Source organism: Dermacentor andersoni, chromosome 4 (genome assembly GCF_023375885.2).
Source record: "Dermacentor andersoni chromosome 4, qqDerAnde1_hic_scaffold, whole genome shotgun sequence".
Taxonomy (NCBI): domain Eukaryota; kingdom Metazoa; phylum Arthropoda; class Arachnida; order Ixodida; family Ixodidae; genus Dermacentor; species Dermacentor andersoni.
Genome location: NC_092817.1, coordinates 111,340,465 through 111,358,797, shown reverse-complemented (window position 1 = coordinate 111,358,797; position 18,333 = coordinate 111,340,465). Strand labels below are relative to the sequence as shown.

Sequence of the window (18,333 nt, the reverse complement as noted above, 5' to 3'; positions counted from 1 at the left end):
GACACAGGACAAAAAGAGCGATATGCACACGCACCAAACGCACTATAACGACCAATGGGACATGCAGTCAAAATGCACACGTCTCAGCAACGATTACTTCAAGCTTCGTTGTATTTAGCGTAGTCAGCGCTTCATTCGCGCAACGATATGTAGTCACTTCTGGGTATACCCAGAAGTGACTGCGCCGCTTTCAGAGGCTGCGCTACCAAGGTTTGGCGCGGCGAGGGCATCGGAGAAAATATGCACGTATGCAGCCCACGAACACAGGGGTCTGCACATTTGCGTTTCAGCACCTTGTTTCGATTCTTGTTGAGCGCAAGCTGATACAAGTTCTGCGATCTATAGGCACGGTCGCTGTTTTTGATTTTTTTTTTGTTCAGCGACCAATCTTCCGGAAACGCCCGGAACGACGACGATCGCCAACTTGCCCTTGTCGGCGCCGTCATCCCGAAAGCCTGCCAAGCAGCGGCTACATCCGCTATAGGTCGGTTGGTCTTGGCAGAGCGGGGTAAATTGTAGTTTGCCAGCGACGCTTTTGTAATACCGATGACTCGGCAGGCTAATCGTTCGCGTGCAGGCGCCGCGTCGTGCTCGCGTAGCGTGGGTGGTGTTCACACAAGACAAACGTGACCCTGCTTGGCACCCTGCTGCTGGGGAGACACGACAACACTGCTGTTGTTGTTGTAGCCTGTCACATGTGTGGCTCCTACCACCATGGGGGATTGGCCAAGAAATGGGTGGATTATTCCGAATTAATCTGGAGCATAAATTTCCTAATATCCATGGAATTAGCATTGAATAAAAATAAAATTGAATAAAATAAAATCAGGAAGGTCATACGTAATGAGTAATAATAAATTTTAAAATAAGAAAATGAATTTAGCAGAGCATTCGTTTAGATTCTGTAAGGAATGATCGGACAGCGAAGCAAGCATCCCTGTGGCTGAATCCCAAGGTGGACGCCCCGAACGAAAGAATAGCAGGTTCTGTCAAGTCCAGGCCAATTCTTCGAAAAGGTATTTCCAACAATCTTTTCCTTGCCACAGTAAAGCGGCGACGAGATAGAAGAAAAAGCTGTATCGTCTCCTCTTCATTAGAAATTGTGAATACCGTTCACGTGCAGTGTCAGCACGTTCTCGACGCCGTACACTGCATGTCAGCACGCCAGTAACTGCCGAGTTAAGGAGTTTCAAGTTGATAATTTTATTTTTTCTGGATTATAGTTAGAGCTGCTCTTAAACTTAAACTACGGGACTTTGTAGGTGAACGAGCTCCTATCCTCTTTTGATTGTAGTGTAAAACTCCGTGCATGTCGGTCGATCACATCAGGGCCCCCATAAGCAAGGCGGGGCGGCATCGCGATAAAACTCAGCTACTTCCTCCATGCGCTATAGACGGCAAAAAAATGAAAAAGGAGTCTTCCCAATTGGCCTCGACGTGCGGAGCGCTGTATTCTGTTAGTTGACGATTTTACGTTTTCAAATAAAAAAAAAAAGTAGATCATGCCTCAAGTATACTATACATAGTTTGTCGGGCAAACTGCGGAAAACGTCTTTGTCAAATTGTGATCAGCTGTGGAAGACAAGTGCTAAAGGATCTGCGGAATTGCATTTTGGCAAGCTATTACAGCTCGCCATTGTCTTTTTTCCCCGCTAAATCTAGCTTGTTCTTTTTTTCGAAGGGGGGGGGGGCATTTAGCAAATTCAGCAATACCGAAAGCCTTTCCAGGGCAGCGAAATTCATCCTGGATCGCTCAGCGGCCAACTAGGGTGACGAGAACTGTCTACCTGTACTGTCCCGAAAGAACTCCAAGTCACACTGGGTCAACACTTTTTGAAAATGAAGAGGGGAGGGGGGGATGTTAAGCGTAATGCGTCGCAACCGTCTGCCTCGAATTCGAGTTTTGCAAGTAACTCTACCAAGTTTCCTTTTATGTTTTACTTTGTTTTTCCTACGTTAACAGAGATGAAACAGCGCGATTTTCAGGATGCCAAGTGGAAATGTATCGCTTAGTGCCTTCTTTTGCACCGGGCGATGCTTACGTTTGTATCCCGGAAACATTCGCACTACGACCTTGATTTCGTGGCCCAATTTTAAACCCAGGGTATCATGTCCCTATTTGCAACGTACCCTGTTCTCAAAGAGACATTGTAAACGATGAAATGAATTCAACGTGGGGGTAGCTTGGGCAGTTTAATTGGAAGAAAACGGGGTCAATTGTGTGTCCCTAACTGTCAGTCAAGTGTCCCCTAACTATGAAATGCTGTTGATGAGCTGGTAAATTCCGAACTATAGTAAATCACCACCCTCTAATACTCACCATAATGAAACAATCGTCTTCTTGCTTTTTGGAAGCACCCGAGATCCTCCTTTCACATCTGCTCTTAGGTTAGCTTTGTTGTTACAGCTGATCTAAATAAATCAAATTCGCATTCGTGTCCTTGGGATGTTCTCGTTTTTTCGCCGATTTATTCGTTGCGATATCTGCATTGCATTTTTGTCCTTCCATCGTAAACAAAAACATAAGTTAGCCACGTTTTGTGGAACCTAATGTTTCATACACATTTATGGCTTTCTTGCGATAGTGTAATAGTGTATCGTTGCTGCTCCATACATGCTGCAGGTCTGCAGGCAGCGGGCCTTGTAGCGTAGCCCTGTAGCCTTGTAGCGTAGGTCTTGTAGCCGTTCGTGGCACTCACATCGTCACACTGGTTGCTCCGAGAGACGTAGCTGTGTTGTAGTACCTTCGAGAAAGTACTTCGGCAAGGCTTCGCAAAAAAAGTTTGATGTTCGAAGTCATTTTGATTCCTGCCATCGCCAGCATCGAGTTTTCCCTCTTAGATAAATTTAACTAGCTGCAGGTTTCGTGGTCGTCTAACGAGTATTTGTGCGTTTCACGTGTATTGGAATAGGGAAATTGGAGCTGGAGCTTCATCTGGTCGTTCACTTCATAAACGTTGCCTTAGAGTGCATGCATTTGAATAGAAGGATCAGAATTGGCCGCGTTGACTTCATCTTGGCACTTGCATAACCTTGGAAACGTCGAATTGCAGTGCTATAATGCGTCATAAAACATTTGGAGGAACGCGATAGCGTTCAAGGACCACTTACTGCTTTTCATGCTTCCCGGCAACTGCAGCTTATGTAACCATAACATTTACCGGGAAGCGTTGGCTGCGAACGCTATGCACGAAGGCGAGCTTTCTGGTAGAAACGCGGGCCTCTGGCGTGGGTCAATCTCCTGCAATGTTTTCGCACCATGCGTTGTCGGCGCTTCTGTCCATTACATTTGTTTGTGGGCTGCCGTTTTGAAAATTCTGAGGGATAACTTTGTAAAGAGTGAAAGACAAGGCATGAGCAACTCTGGTGGTCCAGAACTGGTTGGGTATGCGTGATTCGTAATTTGGGTCGAAATCATGTTTTGCTGAGGCGACGTCCGACGTCGAATTTTCTGCGACACGGGCTCCTTAACGCTATCGCGTTAAAATGCGAGCGTCAATGGCTGGCGATGCCACGTCCGCCATTGGAGGCAGCCTTACCTTCCCCCTTTTGCAATAACACCCCTCCCCTTTCCACCGCAGCGTGTTCGGCGCATTTTAATGCGGAATAAACGTGGTTTCATTCATTCTTTCTACACGCACTGATGACGATGATGATGATGATGATTGAAGTTATTGGCGCAAGGGCATCTAAGGCCAAAGAGCGCCAGCACATGTGTTTTGGTTTAGTAAAAGTGCGAGTTTAGGACTATGACTTAAAATGACTCCCACTGGCGCCGATACTTCGACAGCACCAGTTTTGTAGCACAGTAGTTTATTCAGACATTTACAAACATGCCCACGGGCACGGAGACTAAAGGCGCACAGCATTGTCTGATGACGGTATTTTTATGCTGCAAGCGACGCCTATTGAACTTGCAGTTCGGTTCGCTTTATTTCATGTTCGATCGACATATCGTAAGCGCCAAGGCAATGAAGGCCTTTTCACAAGCGAAAAGCGCTTCAGCAAAATTTATAGTTTTTAGTTCAAATGCCGAAGGCTCCAGACGATTCGTGGGGCGGCATTCGTGTATGCGCGAGCTAAAAATTTCTATAAGCGCTGTTTTGGGGGCCTTCGGCTCCCGCTTTATCAGCGTCAGTTGCAGCAGCAGCAAATAAAAAAGTAATCAAGTGTGCACGCGTTAATAGAAGCAGACGCACAACAAAGCGAACCACATGCTCGGATTTCACTGCTGTAATTTGTGTGAATTTAAATATGAAGGGGCGGGGCCTTAGTGGAGACCTTCCAATTCCAGGTGACGTGGACGTCGATGAGATAAAAAGGGCTTGTCGATCGCTTCGGCTTTCGAGAAGGCATCGACGCGGGCTGTGAAGTGGCGTGGTAGAAATGGCGTCGACAGTGGTTTTTTTTCGCCTGGAACGAAATGTTTTAAATTGCAAAAGTACGAACAAAGGCTTGCCAAGTATCCGTAGTGGCGGAAAGAATATTGTCACTTTTTTCATTCTAAAATGTTTCTCTGCCCCACACTTCCCGTCGACTCAACACAGGGAATGGCAGCTCCTGTATTGGCTGTGGTTACACTGTATAGCATCACTGGGCTTCAATAATGCACCACGGCAATCATTCATCAAGAACTTCGTAGCAGATAAAGAACTTCGTAGCCAGATGATTGTGACCATAGCACTAATTCACTGTTTAAAGGTGCGTTTCTCAAACAATTCCTTGTGTAGCAATTGCAAAGCATCGTTTTTGTGCTGAAGTACCTCCTTAAGCCGGGGAGGGACAGCGTTTTGCTCCATTCAGCGAACAGTGCAGGGGTCATAGGTATAGGTTGCATAGGTAGCTTTACAAAACTACACTGCAGTAGACATGCAAAACCGCGTTAGGTCACGCAGACAAACTGACTATTTGTCACCAAACCGTTTTGGTGGAGATACCATCAAAGAACATCACCGTAAACATAAAGAAATCAAGGAATAGCTTTTAGTAGAGACTTCTTTAAAAACAAGGGTCTTTGTTACGTAATAATGAGAAACTTGAACAGTGGTCTTTAGCCCTGATCCTTACCTTTACACTAACGCAGATTCATCATCAACATAATTTATGTGCGCCGCAGGATGAAAGCCTCTCCGAGAGATCTCCAATTAACCCCTCCCTTGCGATTGCATCCTCTATCTGCAAAATCCCTTAATGTTATCGCAAAACATAATGCTCACAACCACATGAAGCCAACAAGCCATGAATTCAAAATAAGCATAGGGGAAATCCATTGTTTCACTTAAGACTTAGAAATGATAAAATAAAGAAAATTCCAAGTGAACGCCAGAAAATAAAACTACTTGCCGCAGGTGCGAATGGAACACACATTTTTTTTCGCATTACGGGTGCGATGTTCGACCAACTGAATACCCTCCACCCACTGGCTTGGGTATTTATGTATACGTGGACATTGCACATACCTAAATACCCCAAAGAAGTGGTAAGTGTGTGTGTCGGGGGGGGGGGGGGGGGGTAGGGGGCTCTCGTAATGCAGTCTGAGAACCACGCCTTCCAAGCAAAGCGTGAAGTTATAATTTCTCATGGGGCAGCGCGAAAATGCCCGACCAATGTACTATATACCTAGCTCAGTATATATACCCAGCTTCTTAAAGCGAAGAAGCTGTGTCTTGCTTCCTGTTTCAACCACTGGAGCGAAGTTTCATGAAGTTCAGTGGTACCCACGGCTCACAAACTGCTGCAGAAAGTTTTCATGCAGTTTCATGAACTAGTCAAATACGCAGAGTCAAGTCACGAGAAGGAGTTTGTGGTGAACCAGGTTGCATCGGGATAACTCTCGGACATCCTGCTAAGACTTACTGCAGGACAAAAGTTGTTCGAGCGTTCCGAAATTGCGGCTTCTCCGCGTCACCCCGACAGCCTTCATGCAAACAGCAGAATTTCGAACAGCGTGACACAGGACACGATAAGTCACGGACAAAACGCTATGTCCTTTGTCTCTTTTCTACGTCCTGCTGTTGTCGCACTGTTCAGATTTCTGCTCTAACTAATCACGAGTGAACACGTTGTTTGCATTTATGCAGATATGACTGCACACAGCTCAGTTAAATTCCCCGTGTCCTAACTTTTTCCCACCGTTCCTCTGTGTCCGCCCATCTTTTTTTTGTCATCATCATTCTGTGGGCTCTGCATATTAAGTTCCTTGCCCAATTGCGTACTCCTTTTCAACAGGAAAGCTCTACTATTATCCTTGCTTATTTGTTCTCTAATGTTCGTTGCTGTTTTGCATCACTGCGTGCGTAGCCTTTTGTACAGTTTCGCTGAATCTGTTTTAAGGACCACCATAATTAGGCGACGAATTTTTCGGTCTTATAGACAGGTTTTAGATACTGATTTTTATATGTTCGAGTGTCCTTTCAATGTTTAATGAGCAGTACTAATTATAGGATCATTTTTATCACTTTCGTCTCTTGTCTGAAATATTAAATTTCTCCCGGACGCAAAACGTCTCTTATCCTAACGTAATAAGTTCCCGGCAAGGCATGCAAGAATTTGCATTAGGCGAGCATACCGTTCAGACTGGAGGGTCGACAGTTTCTTGCTCTTGCGTGGGCAGCAAGTAGCGTACCATGGGCGCCTCTATTTCATTACCGTCAGAATCGGCGCACATCACTTGAAGCATCAGGGCGCGCTTTCCCGGATCGATCTTTTTCTTGGACACCTCCTCCACCACTTCGCTCAGGCTGCCAAAAGGAAAAAAAAAAGAAAGGCAATGAGTCAAAAATGCAGGGTACGGTGGCAACACGTCAAGACAGTGCTGCGAAATGCACTAAGTTCGGAACAGCTAGCACACTGGCATTCCGCATGGCTCGAATGGGACCTTTTCATTCCCAAAGTGTGTTCTTTGTTGGCGTGCCAGTCGATGACATTAGGAAGCTTTACAAAGAGCGCGCACATAGTTAGCAAACGCTGCCAATCCTGCACACACAAGAATATAGACTCCTCGCTGGAGCAACGTCATCGACATGATATTACGAGAGACGCACCACCGTCCCTGTATCGTACGCAAACGCTTGGATTTTCCATTCCTAAAAGCTCTTCAAGTTCGCTATCATGACGGATCTGCCCTTGTTCTTACGGACCTTTTCAGGAGAAGTACTTCTTTACGAATACGGGCTTCGATTTCTTTTTAGTGGGCACGCTCAGTGAAAAGAAACTTCAACTTCATTATAGTTTACAAAGGACATTGAATGACGATTTATAGAGATTTATAGACTGGTTGATGATGCATCATTTTGATTTGAGTTACGCTGCTATATGTTCGGACGTATAAGTATGCGTTTTCAAAGCGCGTATATATACACTCCGTGGCTAATTTATTATTATATGCTTGGCTTTGAAAAAGATGCACATTCCTTGAACGCATTTATATAAGGCATCTCGTCATGTATTATGTCTATATACAATCCATACTGACTCCTGCCTTAGATTGTATGTAGATTCTTTACAAGCGCTTCAGGTTATTTGCTTTTATTCGCAGTCTACAGACCTCCACACATTGCACTTTGTGACTCAACACACTATATCGAATAGTTAAATCAAGAAACTATTGGTCCGTATATGTGGCCGTGTATTTTAATCAGTCATTGTTTGTGGGCCTACCGACTGTGCCGGAGAATTCCAGCTTTTTGGACTCTCGCAGCCGCGTGCTTAAGCCTCGTACCGGCTTTACCAGCAGCTCACTTCAATAACAGCCAGCGGGTGCTTAACACGCTAGTCCTAAGCATGGCGGCAACCCAATGAAATTTTTCTGAAGAGGTCTATTTGACGCCATTAAAGTACCCGCAAGGTTCTGTAGACTACGCTTATACATTTACGGCCGTGCGCTTTTTTTTTTTTAGACATTGCACAATTTATGACATTTCAACGACTACAGTCTATTGGGTCACAAGTCCTACAGCCTAGCACTTTCCATCATTCACTGGGTATTATACAGCGTCCCCACATTATAAAAAAAGATTGACGTATGGACGCCTGGAAGCCCGTATTATACCTGCGCAGTCTTTACACATGTCCTATTCTATTTGAATGGTAGGATCTTTAATACAGGCAGCCGTAGCAGTGCTGCTGGAGGTCTTTCCGCTGTTCTAATGCCTCAGCCTTGCGACGTTCAGACTGACCGTCCATATAATTCTTTGTACCGTTGGTGTTTTGTAGCTGCAACAAGAGCACCAACAATACGTTGCACGACGTCGAACCTGTATGTACGGAATGAACCTGTAGGTACGGGACGAAATGCGCTAGAGCACCACTAGTAATAAACAGTATGCAATTGTCCTATAAATGCATGCGAATTGTATACGCGCCATTGAACTTTTAGATTCAGTTGTCCGTGCATGTGAATACTGAAAGGCGGCAAGCAGATACACGAGACACAGGCTCTGGTGTTTTGTTGAGCCTTCAGAAAGCAAGTGTTCAAGCGCGCCCTTTTAAGTGAGGAATATACAAAAGAGTTATCGTATGGGAGATGCAAGTAAGGACCTGTACTCGCTAGAGTGTACTGGTATTCTTTTAGATTCATACAGTGACCGTTAGCACTTCTAACACAAAAAATTGCTGGCTCTTCCTTAATCGAGAGTACATTTAAGCATGAAATGGCAACCGCCAAAGCAGATTGGTTGGAGATGATACGAGCCGCAATCTTAATTAAAATGAGTGTAGTGCATGTTCGCAACGTACGGCACACCACACCACACCACGTCATACTGTGCACTGGTCCTTATGGACGCTGCCCAGCTAGAAGAAGAAAACCGGCTGAAGGCGGCACGACAGGCAGGGAAAGACGTCAGTGGACACCGAGAGCGCTGTCCAGCTAGGAGTAGTAAAGCGCCTGAAAGAGGCGCGACCAAACGTCTCAGCAAGTCTCGATTCTTGCTCCGTGGTCTCGACGCAAGAGGTCACGTGTTGTGCCGCCGAGGCTGGCTTCGTGACGTAATGCTCTCTCCTAACTTTTTTCCCTCCTCCATGAAGGCAAAGCGGCGCATCAGACGCTTCCGGCGCCATGCCATGCCATGCCATGCCATGCCATGCCATGCCATGCCATGCCTCGTCGAGCGCAGTAGATCCGCAGCAAATTCCATTTCCCAGAATTGAAGTGTATGGTGCTATGGGTATCTGCCTTTTGAAAGTCGCTATTGGAAATGACAAATAAAGTTTCAGCGTAATAAAAGTTACAGCTTTAGTGATATTGTGAACAAACATTAGGAAGCAAAACATGGAAGCAATATTTTTTTTGCAACTCCTTTGGGAGTAACTAGCGTACGTAATGCCGTCCTGTACGAAGGGTGGGAGGATCTCATTTTGTCCTCGTTTGAGTTCTCGGATAACGCTTCTGGCTTATGGCTTAAGGTCACTTGAATGTAGCTGACAACGGGAGCTAAAAGCATTTCACGTTTAAGACATTAGGAATCACCCTATACGTTCTCAGTTTGTCATAGCTGGCATCTACAATTGGAGCCTCACGAGTAGCTTCTACGGAAAACCAAAGCCGACATCAATCAACAAAAGTTCAAGCAAGCGAACATCAAAGAAGTCCTCATTATGCAGCAAGAAATAAGATTTATCGCAAGTTTCCCTATCCCTGTAAGGGACCTTAATGGACAAAGCAGAAAAGCAATAAATCATCACTGTAGGGGAAGAAGCAAAGAATATATGGCAAATCAAATGAAGCTTGTGCTCTGGCTCGAACTTTCTTTTTTTGCCACATCGCGGTTCATTCCCGTCAGAGCCATGGCAAACACGGTTTATCGAGGCGCTAACTCCTATTGAAGCAACTGACTGCATAGCAGAAATAAGCAAGCTATCAGCATAGTTATTAAAAAAAGCCAAAATAACGTGACGTCGTCTCTGTGATGGAACGCCACTTGACTGTCCGAAAGCAGCGTCACCAATCTCGCCGGGAAAAACTACATTAACAAAAAAAATTTAAAAATAACGCTTTACTCACGTCATCTTAAGACGTCTCGCCGGCGGGGGCATGAAGTTGGCATACAGCATCACGACTCCCTCAGCCAGTATGATGATTTCGACTTTATACTCGTTCTGGGAAGAATGAAACAGAACGCGTTCATTGCGCCACCGTTCGCTGGCCAAAAGCATGCAGGAAAGCTGCGACAAATAGAAATAAAGTTATAGACCCTGGAACATCTCTCAATGGTGCTGCTGTCACTATGCCTTCCCCCTCCCCAAACTGAAGGTATACAAGTGTAAAAAAGTAACTGCAATCTACATAGGTAGAATTGACGCTGAATAAATCATTTCTAGTACAAAGGCATATACTGCACGTACAACAACAATTTAAAGCACGCTAACCAAATCCCCATTGCTACGTAATTGACGGCAGAAGCGGTGATAGGACAATGAGGGAGGGAAGTCATAAGGCAGAGGTCGTATGAAACACGCAGCATTTGCTACGATATCTGCTTGATTCTTCTAACCGATCGAGAGTTGGTATGTATAAACGTAAGTGCCCCTGAACGTAATTACATGAGCAAGAATGTGGTTCTTTTCAAAGGTTAATTTTGCCTCCAATAATGTAACACTCGCACTATGCTTTTTTTTTTCAGCAAGAGAAAGAAATCGGCGCTGTGCACTTAACCTGAGCCCCCTCCCCCCTCCCCCCTTTTTTTTGCAGGGTCCATTTTCTTGCATAACATTCATAACTTTAATCAGCGAACTCGCCATAACTTACAGCCTGATCCAATTCCACCGGAGACAGAATGCAAAACAACCCAAGATGTTTTGCGTACACCGAGATCCCTTGCACTTCAAATGTTCGAAATAGATCTGGATTACTACAGGATCCCACAGTGCACTGGTGTAGCAGTGGACTGATAGCTCTTATCTATTCTTTCCTATGATGCTAGCACACTGAAAGTCTGCAACACTTATTGGCACTTGCCTAGTGGTTATAGCGCGCTGTCGTCAGGACGGTTATACGTAAACGTTAATAATTTTGGACACGAAAAACTATTTTGGGTGTCTTCGTATAAGCTACAGCAAACAGCAGCTTTAAAAAGCCCGCGTCGAAAAAGCTATGCGTTGGCATTGCTTCTTCGTACAGGCATTGTTCTTTGCCTTGTCGTTATTCATACCTTTCTTCGTCGCCTATTCTCTGCGCTTAAGGTCCGTGGTTCTTGCAAACGAACTATCGTGCCTCAAAAGTACTCTCATACCTTAGAAAGTTATGCTCCTCTTATGTGCTCCTGTCCCTTCACACCACCTCTCTTCCAGATGTATCTGATACGTCTTCAAAGCGGAATGATTGCCATTTTGTTTACTATCCTTCAAACATGTAGATTCTGGAATGGTAATCGTGCTTTTATTATCTCCCATAAAGAAATTTCCGGTCTCAGTCGCAGAATCAATCAATCAATCAATCAATCAATCAATCAATCAATCAATCAATCAATCAATCAATCAATCAATCAATCAATCAATCAATCAATCAATCAATCAATCAATCAATCAATCAATCAATCAATCCGCACGTACCTGGAAATTATCGATGAAGTTTTGAAGGGTGAGCTCGCCTTGAATGTCAAGCGTTGTCCACAGGGAGAACTCAAGGTCTCGAAACTGTTGCAGGAGAATCGAAAAGGACAGTGCGTGAGCCTAAGCTCAGCGCGTTGAATTCACTCGATTCTTCCATTACGCAGGCATGCTATGCACCAACACATAACTAAAGTGGTCTTTGAAAAAAAATAGGGTTGTGTTTTGCTTGCCGAAATCACGATCTGATTAAGAGGCACACTGCTATGGGGGGCTTCGGTATTAAGTTTGACCACCTGGGGGGCTCTTTAACGTGCACCTAATACACGAGCTTTTTCTCATTTGGCCCGCATCGAAATGCGGCTGCCGTGGTCGGGATTGAACCCCCGACCTCGAACTCAGCTGCGCAGCTCCATCGCAACTGGGCATCCGCGACAGGCCTAAAGTAGCCTCTTGGCCAAACGTAATACGCACCCCACTTGTGACATGGGAGAGCTTTGAGCAATCATTACACGAAATCATTTGCAGTGTTCGCGATTTAGCAATCTTGTTTCTAGATTTAACGACATTTCTGAACATTCAGCCAAAATATTTTCCAATAACCGACTGGCGACTTCCTTTAGTGACTTGAAAGAAGAATTGGATTCATTTCGGATTCATTTCGGCTACAAGTGACAACCAACTGCCGCTTTCAACCAATGAGAATCGTATTACCCGTGTTCTTTTGAATCCTGCCACACTTGTAAATTAATTTGAGGATAAACGCAGAATTTCAGCTGTCAATATAGGTTGTCCTATTAGTAAACTGTAAGCTCCCTATACCTTTCCTGGTAAATTCAGTGTTTTTTTTCTCGCCCGCATGGAACGAAGACAAACCTGAAACATTTCGGTACATTGTTAACGCCACGTAAGTTGTTACATTTAGTATTTCAAAACGTCTACGACACCTAAAATTCTTTCAAAATATTTACCGACAATTATACTGACTTTGCAGCAATATATAGCGGAAATTAAGTGACATCTTTGTCTCACTTCGGTGACAGGCTTCAATTTCTTTTCTTTTTTTTTAAATGCTGCTTAGGTATTTGCAGTAAAGGAACAAATCATCCATTAAACTAACTGCACTTAGCGGTACTTTGATTTTGGTGCAGTCTCCCTTTCTACAAAGATTGTGCCTACAGTACCTTCATGTTTATCTATATGGAATAGCGCATTTTGGTTTCTGGAAGCATGAAAGAGGGGCGTAGGGAAGTTCGACCAAGGGGCAGAATGCACGAACCTTTTGTGCGTGATCGCCGTTTACCATTGGCAGGCCATCTTCAATAATATGTCCAACATCCCAATTGGCTGGCACAAACACTTACTAACAGTTATAACATAAGAACTTCTATTGGGAAAACAGGCCCATATGTATAACTGTATCCTGCACAACTACAACGACGAGTTGTGTGGAGCACACAAAGCGATTCCATATCAGAAAAGGAGTATCACGCTGGTATCCTAATAAAACTCGGCGACCAGCGGCAACTCAGCAACAGATATGAGCAGAAAAAAAGATACTTTGTTTTTCAGCCCGAATTTTTAATAACGACGCAAGAAAGTAAACCACTCACCTTTTTCTTCACGGGAGTGATAGGTTCCGAAAAGCCGAAGAAAGGCAACGCCAGGTTGACGAAACCGTTCTTGTACAACTCCAGCTCGTTGTGATCCTGAGCCAACTGCTCAAAAGACGAGATGAGAGAAAGCAAAAAAAAAAATGTATAAGGCTCCATCAGTGCTATCGTAAGCATATCGCGGTCACTTTACTCGGAACAAGTACAGCTACGGAAACAAAGAAAAAAAAATTACCACATCGATCTGCACAATAAGCTATTCGTTCACAATAGTTCGATTATTAAAAAGGCATGAAAGAGCAGCACCAAATCATAGAACGATGAAGTATTCTTTCAGAGCTACTTGCATTTATTTTCGGGGGAAGATGGTTCATTGGGGGGGGGGGGGGGTAAGGTGAAGACCAAAGATTTTCCTTTTGAATTGCCTGCCCTATTGAATGCAGAATGCAGTGCCCCCACGTCAACGTGACGTCAGGGATTTCAATGTAGATTTGCTTGTGATTGTTAAGAGCGTCTTTGCGCAGAAAGAAATCATAAACTTGTTATGTTGTACTTCTGCTTCTTGCAAAATGCGATGTTCTCCTAAAACACGAACCGAAAAGAGGTCTCTTTCCTGTTCCATCTTCTATATGCTTCTTGTTGTACCGCTTTAGAGTTCTGCTTTGCACAAAATGTTTTAATTACTATCTCCTCTTCATTGCGTGCGCTCCTTTGCGTGCCCACAAAGCATAGATCAGTACGATACGGTGTGTGCGCATACCTTAGGAGATGTGCAGCAAGAGGGTACTTGCTACCGAGCATGTAAAAAAAAAAATTATTACCTAGACGCCTTCAGGAGATAATGAGCATCGGAACCAGTTGAAGAAGCGACACTCTGAAAGCGCCTAGAACTGAAGACACCACTAGGAGCCACGTTCCTCGACCGCACATCTCAGCTTATATGATCCGGATGGCCACGGCGCATGGGTGCATCGTCTTCACCCGAACTCGTTAATCTCTTGCATCGTGAAGTCTGGCCTGAATTAGATGTTGTAGGAGATGGAGCCGTAACAGGTGCTGAGGCCCAATATCTGATTAGTTTTGTATACCACCACCGACCCCTCACTAAGAAACAACGCTGTCTCTCTGTATCTGTTCCTTTCTAGGTCCTCGTTCAGTCGCGCTTACACATTCTATCGGATTAAAACCAGCTAGTCCGCCAACGTGTCTCAACCAGGCACTGCTGGCATCTTTAGATCGTAGCGCTCCTATCAGGTGCTGCCGCGGTGTTATTCGCGTTCACATGTCCGAAGTGTGTGGCTGATTCGTTTTGGATTCGTTTTGTTGTAGGTGCTAGCTAACGCTGCATTCGGGCAGTGAAAAGTCATTACTAAGTTAGAGCGACATTAATAGAGCATTCATTCGCTACTTAGGTGGGGTGCGTCGGGGTATTCGGCAAGCTGACTACCTGGGACGCCAACAAGGTGACACGCGGTCTGAACGCAGTAAAGGTTCTTGCACCCTCAAGCGTGCTGTTTTGTGTGACATGTCTAACACCTTTTCCCTTTAAGGCTAATGAAATTTTACTGTACACGACAGCGAAGTGAAACTACACCTGTGATCAGATAAGCCGTAGTTGACAAATGTGTAATAATTGTGACCACCTGGTGCGCACCGACAGTTTGACAGTGACAACTACTGAAGTTTGTTTTCGCATCGTTCGTTTACTGTTTCATGCAATTCTTGTGTCGTCCTGTTTACTTGTCACAAAAGGTCGCTCAGGGAAAGCACCGGTGGCGATGCTCCCGTTTTGAAGTTGACGCACCATCCCGCCATGACGTGACATTTTGGTAGCGTATAACTTGGGTCTAGTGAATTATTTATCCGTTGAAACATATAACGCTGTTTTCTAGAAGAGCTAAAGACTGAACTTGGTAAGCTCTAACAAAAAAAAAAGCATTTCCTGAGTCACAGCTGTACAAAACTGAAAAAAAAAAAGATACATTGAAATCCATGACGTGACGCTTATGTAACGGCACTGGAGTTCCTGTGCAAAATTCAAAATTGGAACTTTGACCTGTATATATATATATATATATATATATATATATATATATATATACACACACACACACATGGGTGAGGTTCGGAAAGCTGGTCGAGCCCCAGCCCTTCCCCCCACCCCCCCTCCCTGGAGAAGTGACAACTTTCCGCCTATGGAAGAAATTGTCCGATCATGCTTCGTTCCTTGCGCTATACTTCCAGCGGGGCAGAACGTGTCGTAAAAGCGTCCGACCTGTGATCGAACCAGAAATTTTGTGTCTTCAAGCCTACCATTACACTACCGTGATACGTCCGCGTTTTTTTATTGCCTGGAGTGTGCTAAAGAAAAATTATTTTCAAGCGCCCAACATTCCAAAGTACAACAGAATGAATGATCCATAAGCACCACTCAACTCGAGAACACGTAACTCGAAAAAAAAAAAAAGCTGATTTAGTGTTTCTATTTGGTGTGCCTTTAATTTTCGCAACACCCTATACAGTTTTCACCCCCCGAGGCGTGCGCTCTCGAACACTTTCAACGCGTGCTGGCTCGAATGGTTCCCTCGTGCAGGTGCTCCTCCTCGCTTTTGAATGTGCGCTTCCTTGGCCATCTGGGACTGGCCACGGTCGACGGTCACGTGGCCCGAGCCTCTGACTAAAACCTTAAGATGTCTAGGCGTTAAGTATAGGCCTCGAGACGGGTGGCCTCACCTTGTACAGCTCGAGGCAGGCGAGACCCGCCACGAGCGAAGTGGTGGTGGCGATGGCCGGGATGATCTTGCCCGCGATGAGCTTGCTCTGGAGCCGATCGGCCGGCTCGATGTCGTAGTTGGCGGCACGCAGGTTCGAGGCCGCGACGATGAAGTCCATGTGGAAGTTGGTGTCGTCGTCCTTTTCGAACTCCAGCGTCGTCAGCGTCACATCCTGGAGTTTCTCCGGAACGGGCAACTCTTCCAACAGTTGCACCAAGCGATCCTCGTCTAAAGCAGACAGGATAAAAAAAAAAAAAGATGTCGCAGGACGTCATGGTTCACGTAAGGTATCATGCCAAGCTAGAAAAAAAATTGGGGGAGAAGAATAAAAATTCCGATCATCAGTCTGGCTTATGGAGCACATTTTTCAAAGCAAACTGAAGTCATATGAAGCGTAGTGAGTTTTGATAATTGATGACAACTAACAAGATGCGCGAAATCTTGAAAGCGTAATGATACAATAACAAAAAAAAAGAATGTGCGGTCCTGATAGGTATGCCTTGGTATAAAGTTCAGCCGTATCAAAACTTGTCGTACAAGTTCATGTCTGTAGATTCATTGCACAGTCATCTATATAAAAAACCCGTGTGGAAAGTACCGTTAAAGATCTATTAGAAATATAGTTATCTTTGTTGGCATGTGGGTTGAGAAAATCAAAAAAGGAGTGAAACATATTCAGTGCCCAAACAAAACAAAACAAAAATTTAGGGTAGTTAAAGTTCCCCAAATTCGTAGTTTGCCTACTCCTCTTTCTTGTTTTTGTTTAATTCTGCCCACTGCCCACAGGGCCCCTCACGTTTATATTTATGACTTGTTTTGAAGCACCAGCGCTACAGCGGAGGCCTTCACATGGACTGGCCGGTGAATTGCACGACATGTTTATGCTACCTAAAGACCGTGTTCTATTTGAAATGGTTTCAAAATATCAAGTGTGCCTCTCTTGACACTGCTGAAATGACTGAGGGCGTCGGTTACAGCAAGCTTGAAACTCTGAAGGTTCACATAGGTGTCCTTGGTTATTTTTTGCCACATAGTGTGATTGACGCATTCATTCGAGGCAAGACAACGTTTTACAGGGTGCACAAATCTATACTGGTTTTCTTACAGTGTACAGCTTTATTGAAGAATATTGCAGCCACCTTTCACATTAATTACCAAGTTTCAACGCACTTCTAGAAACAGATTCTCGACAATCTTTCCTTTACATTGCCTTCTCACTCTGATCTTCGCCATACTGTAGCCACTAATCTAAATGAGAAAACTGGCGTGTATAAGCGCAACAAAGAAAGGCAATTTGCTATTTATTTATCGCACAAACATCAAGGATAGCTTAAAAAACGCATTTTAGACGCAATACGACCCCTTATGAGAGTTTATGTTTATACAAATAGAAACATTCTGTCAATGTTTTACAGTGGAGCCGTATATGGTAAGGGTACCTAGGAATTTTCGTAGACGCAAACCAAAACTATCATCATCAATGGTTCATACCCCTGTAAGCACTCGTACCCCCTTAAGTAAGCAAAATGTGCAATGACTCATTGCCCCGCAAGGCAGAGGCTACAGGCACTCAACAAAGTGAAGGGAACGGTGCTTACATCCTTTCAAATCACGCATACAACATACAGAACAGCATGTCGAAAAGTGTCATCGTCAGTGGCTCATACACCCGTAAGCAATGGCTCATACCCAGGTATGCAAGCAAAAATGCAATGGCTCATAGCCCCGTAAGGTTCACAGCTACTCACTTTGCGTGGGTTCATTGCAATGACACTACCCCTGTGGTCGTTGTCGGTGATTTCAACGTGGACGTATGGGGACCGAAAAGAGAGTGGCTTACTGTCGTGTTGCATCACTGTCGCGTTGCATCACTGTCACTGGTGTTGCAGACATGTCGCTTGAGATGCCACACCAGTCCGGCCCAACCGGCTACCCAGCGGCGTACGTGCATCGATTTGACGTTATCAAAGAATGTGTTTGCAGTTGCGAGTATGCCGAATGTCATAGCGACCCCAAAACCAATGTGACCATCGTTACTATGTGACAATGAGTGATGCCAATAAAGTCTTTGCCACAAGTTTTCTCAACACGATGCTTACAGCTCCGTTGGTCATCCACCTCCGCAGGGCGGAATGGCCTTAATTTTTTTACCTATATCACTTTACTGAACATAATAGTAAAGTTAAAGAGAAGAAATTCGAGCATTTTTATGTTGAAAATGAAACCGGTTATACCAGTTTTGCCTTCACAGACACTTGGTCGGTTCACAAATCTCGCTATATTTTTTGAAAAAAAAAAGGCGATCGCCTGACACCCTTTTTGCTGCTAATTGTTCTCCAACGAACCACACATCTATTTGGCAAAAAACCTTCCCGTAAGTTTTCAACTTGACTTCATCA

General features: G+C 44.6%; 1 protein-coding gene across 2 annotated transcripts in view; it reads right to left on the bottom strand.

Moving 5' to 3' along the window:
- Positions 1-4,218: 4,218 nt before the first annotated feature.
- Positions 4,219-18,333, bottom strand: part of LOC126537486 (ubiquitin-like modifier-activating enzyme 1) — a 44,650-nt gene continuing 30,535 nt past the window's right edge. Inside the window, exons 21-26 of one of the 2 annotated variants that reach the window (XM_055074287.2) lie at positions 15,894-16,162; positions 13,161-13,265; positions 11,551-11,634; positions 10,004-10,098; positions 6,569-6,740; positions 4,219-4,413 (exon numbers count right to left, since the gene is read on the bottom strand). In XM_055074287.2, the coding sequence (XP_054930262.1) occupies positions 6,572-6,740; positions 10,004-10,098; positions 11,551-11,634; positions 13,161-13,265; positions 15,894-16,162 (722 nt within the window). In that variant the 3' untranslated portion in view covers positions 4,219-4,413; positions 6,569-6,571. Of the gene's footprint in view, positions 4,414-6,568; positions 6,741-10,003; positions 10,099-11,231; positions 11,358-11,550; positions 11,635-13,160; positions 13,266-15,893; positions 16,163-18,333 lie in introns of those variants that run through there. The other variant, XR_008613788.2, reaches the window with a different exon arrangement.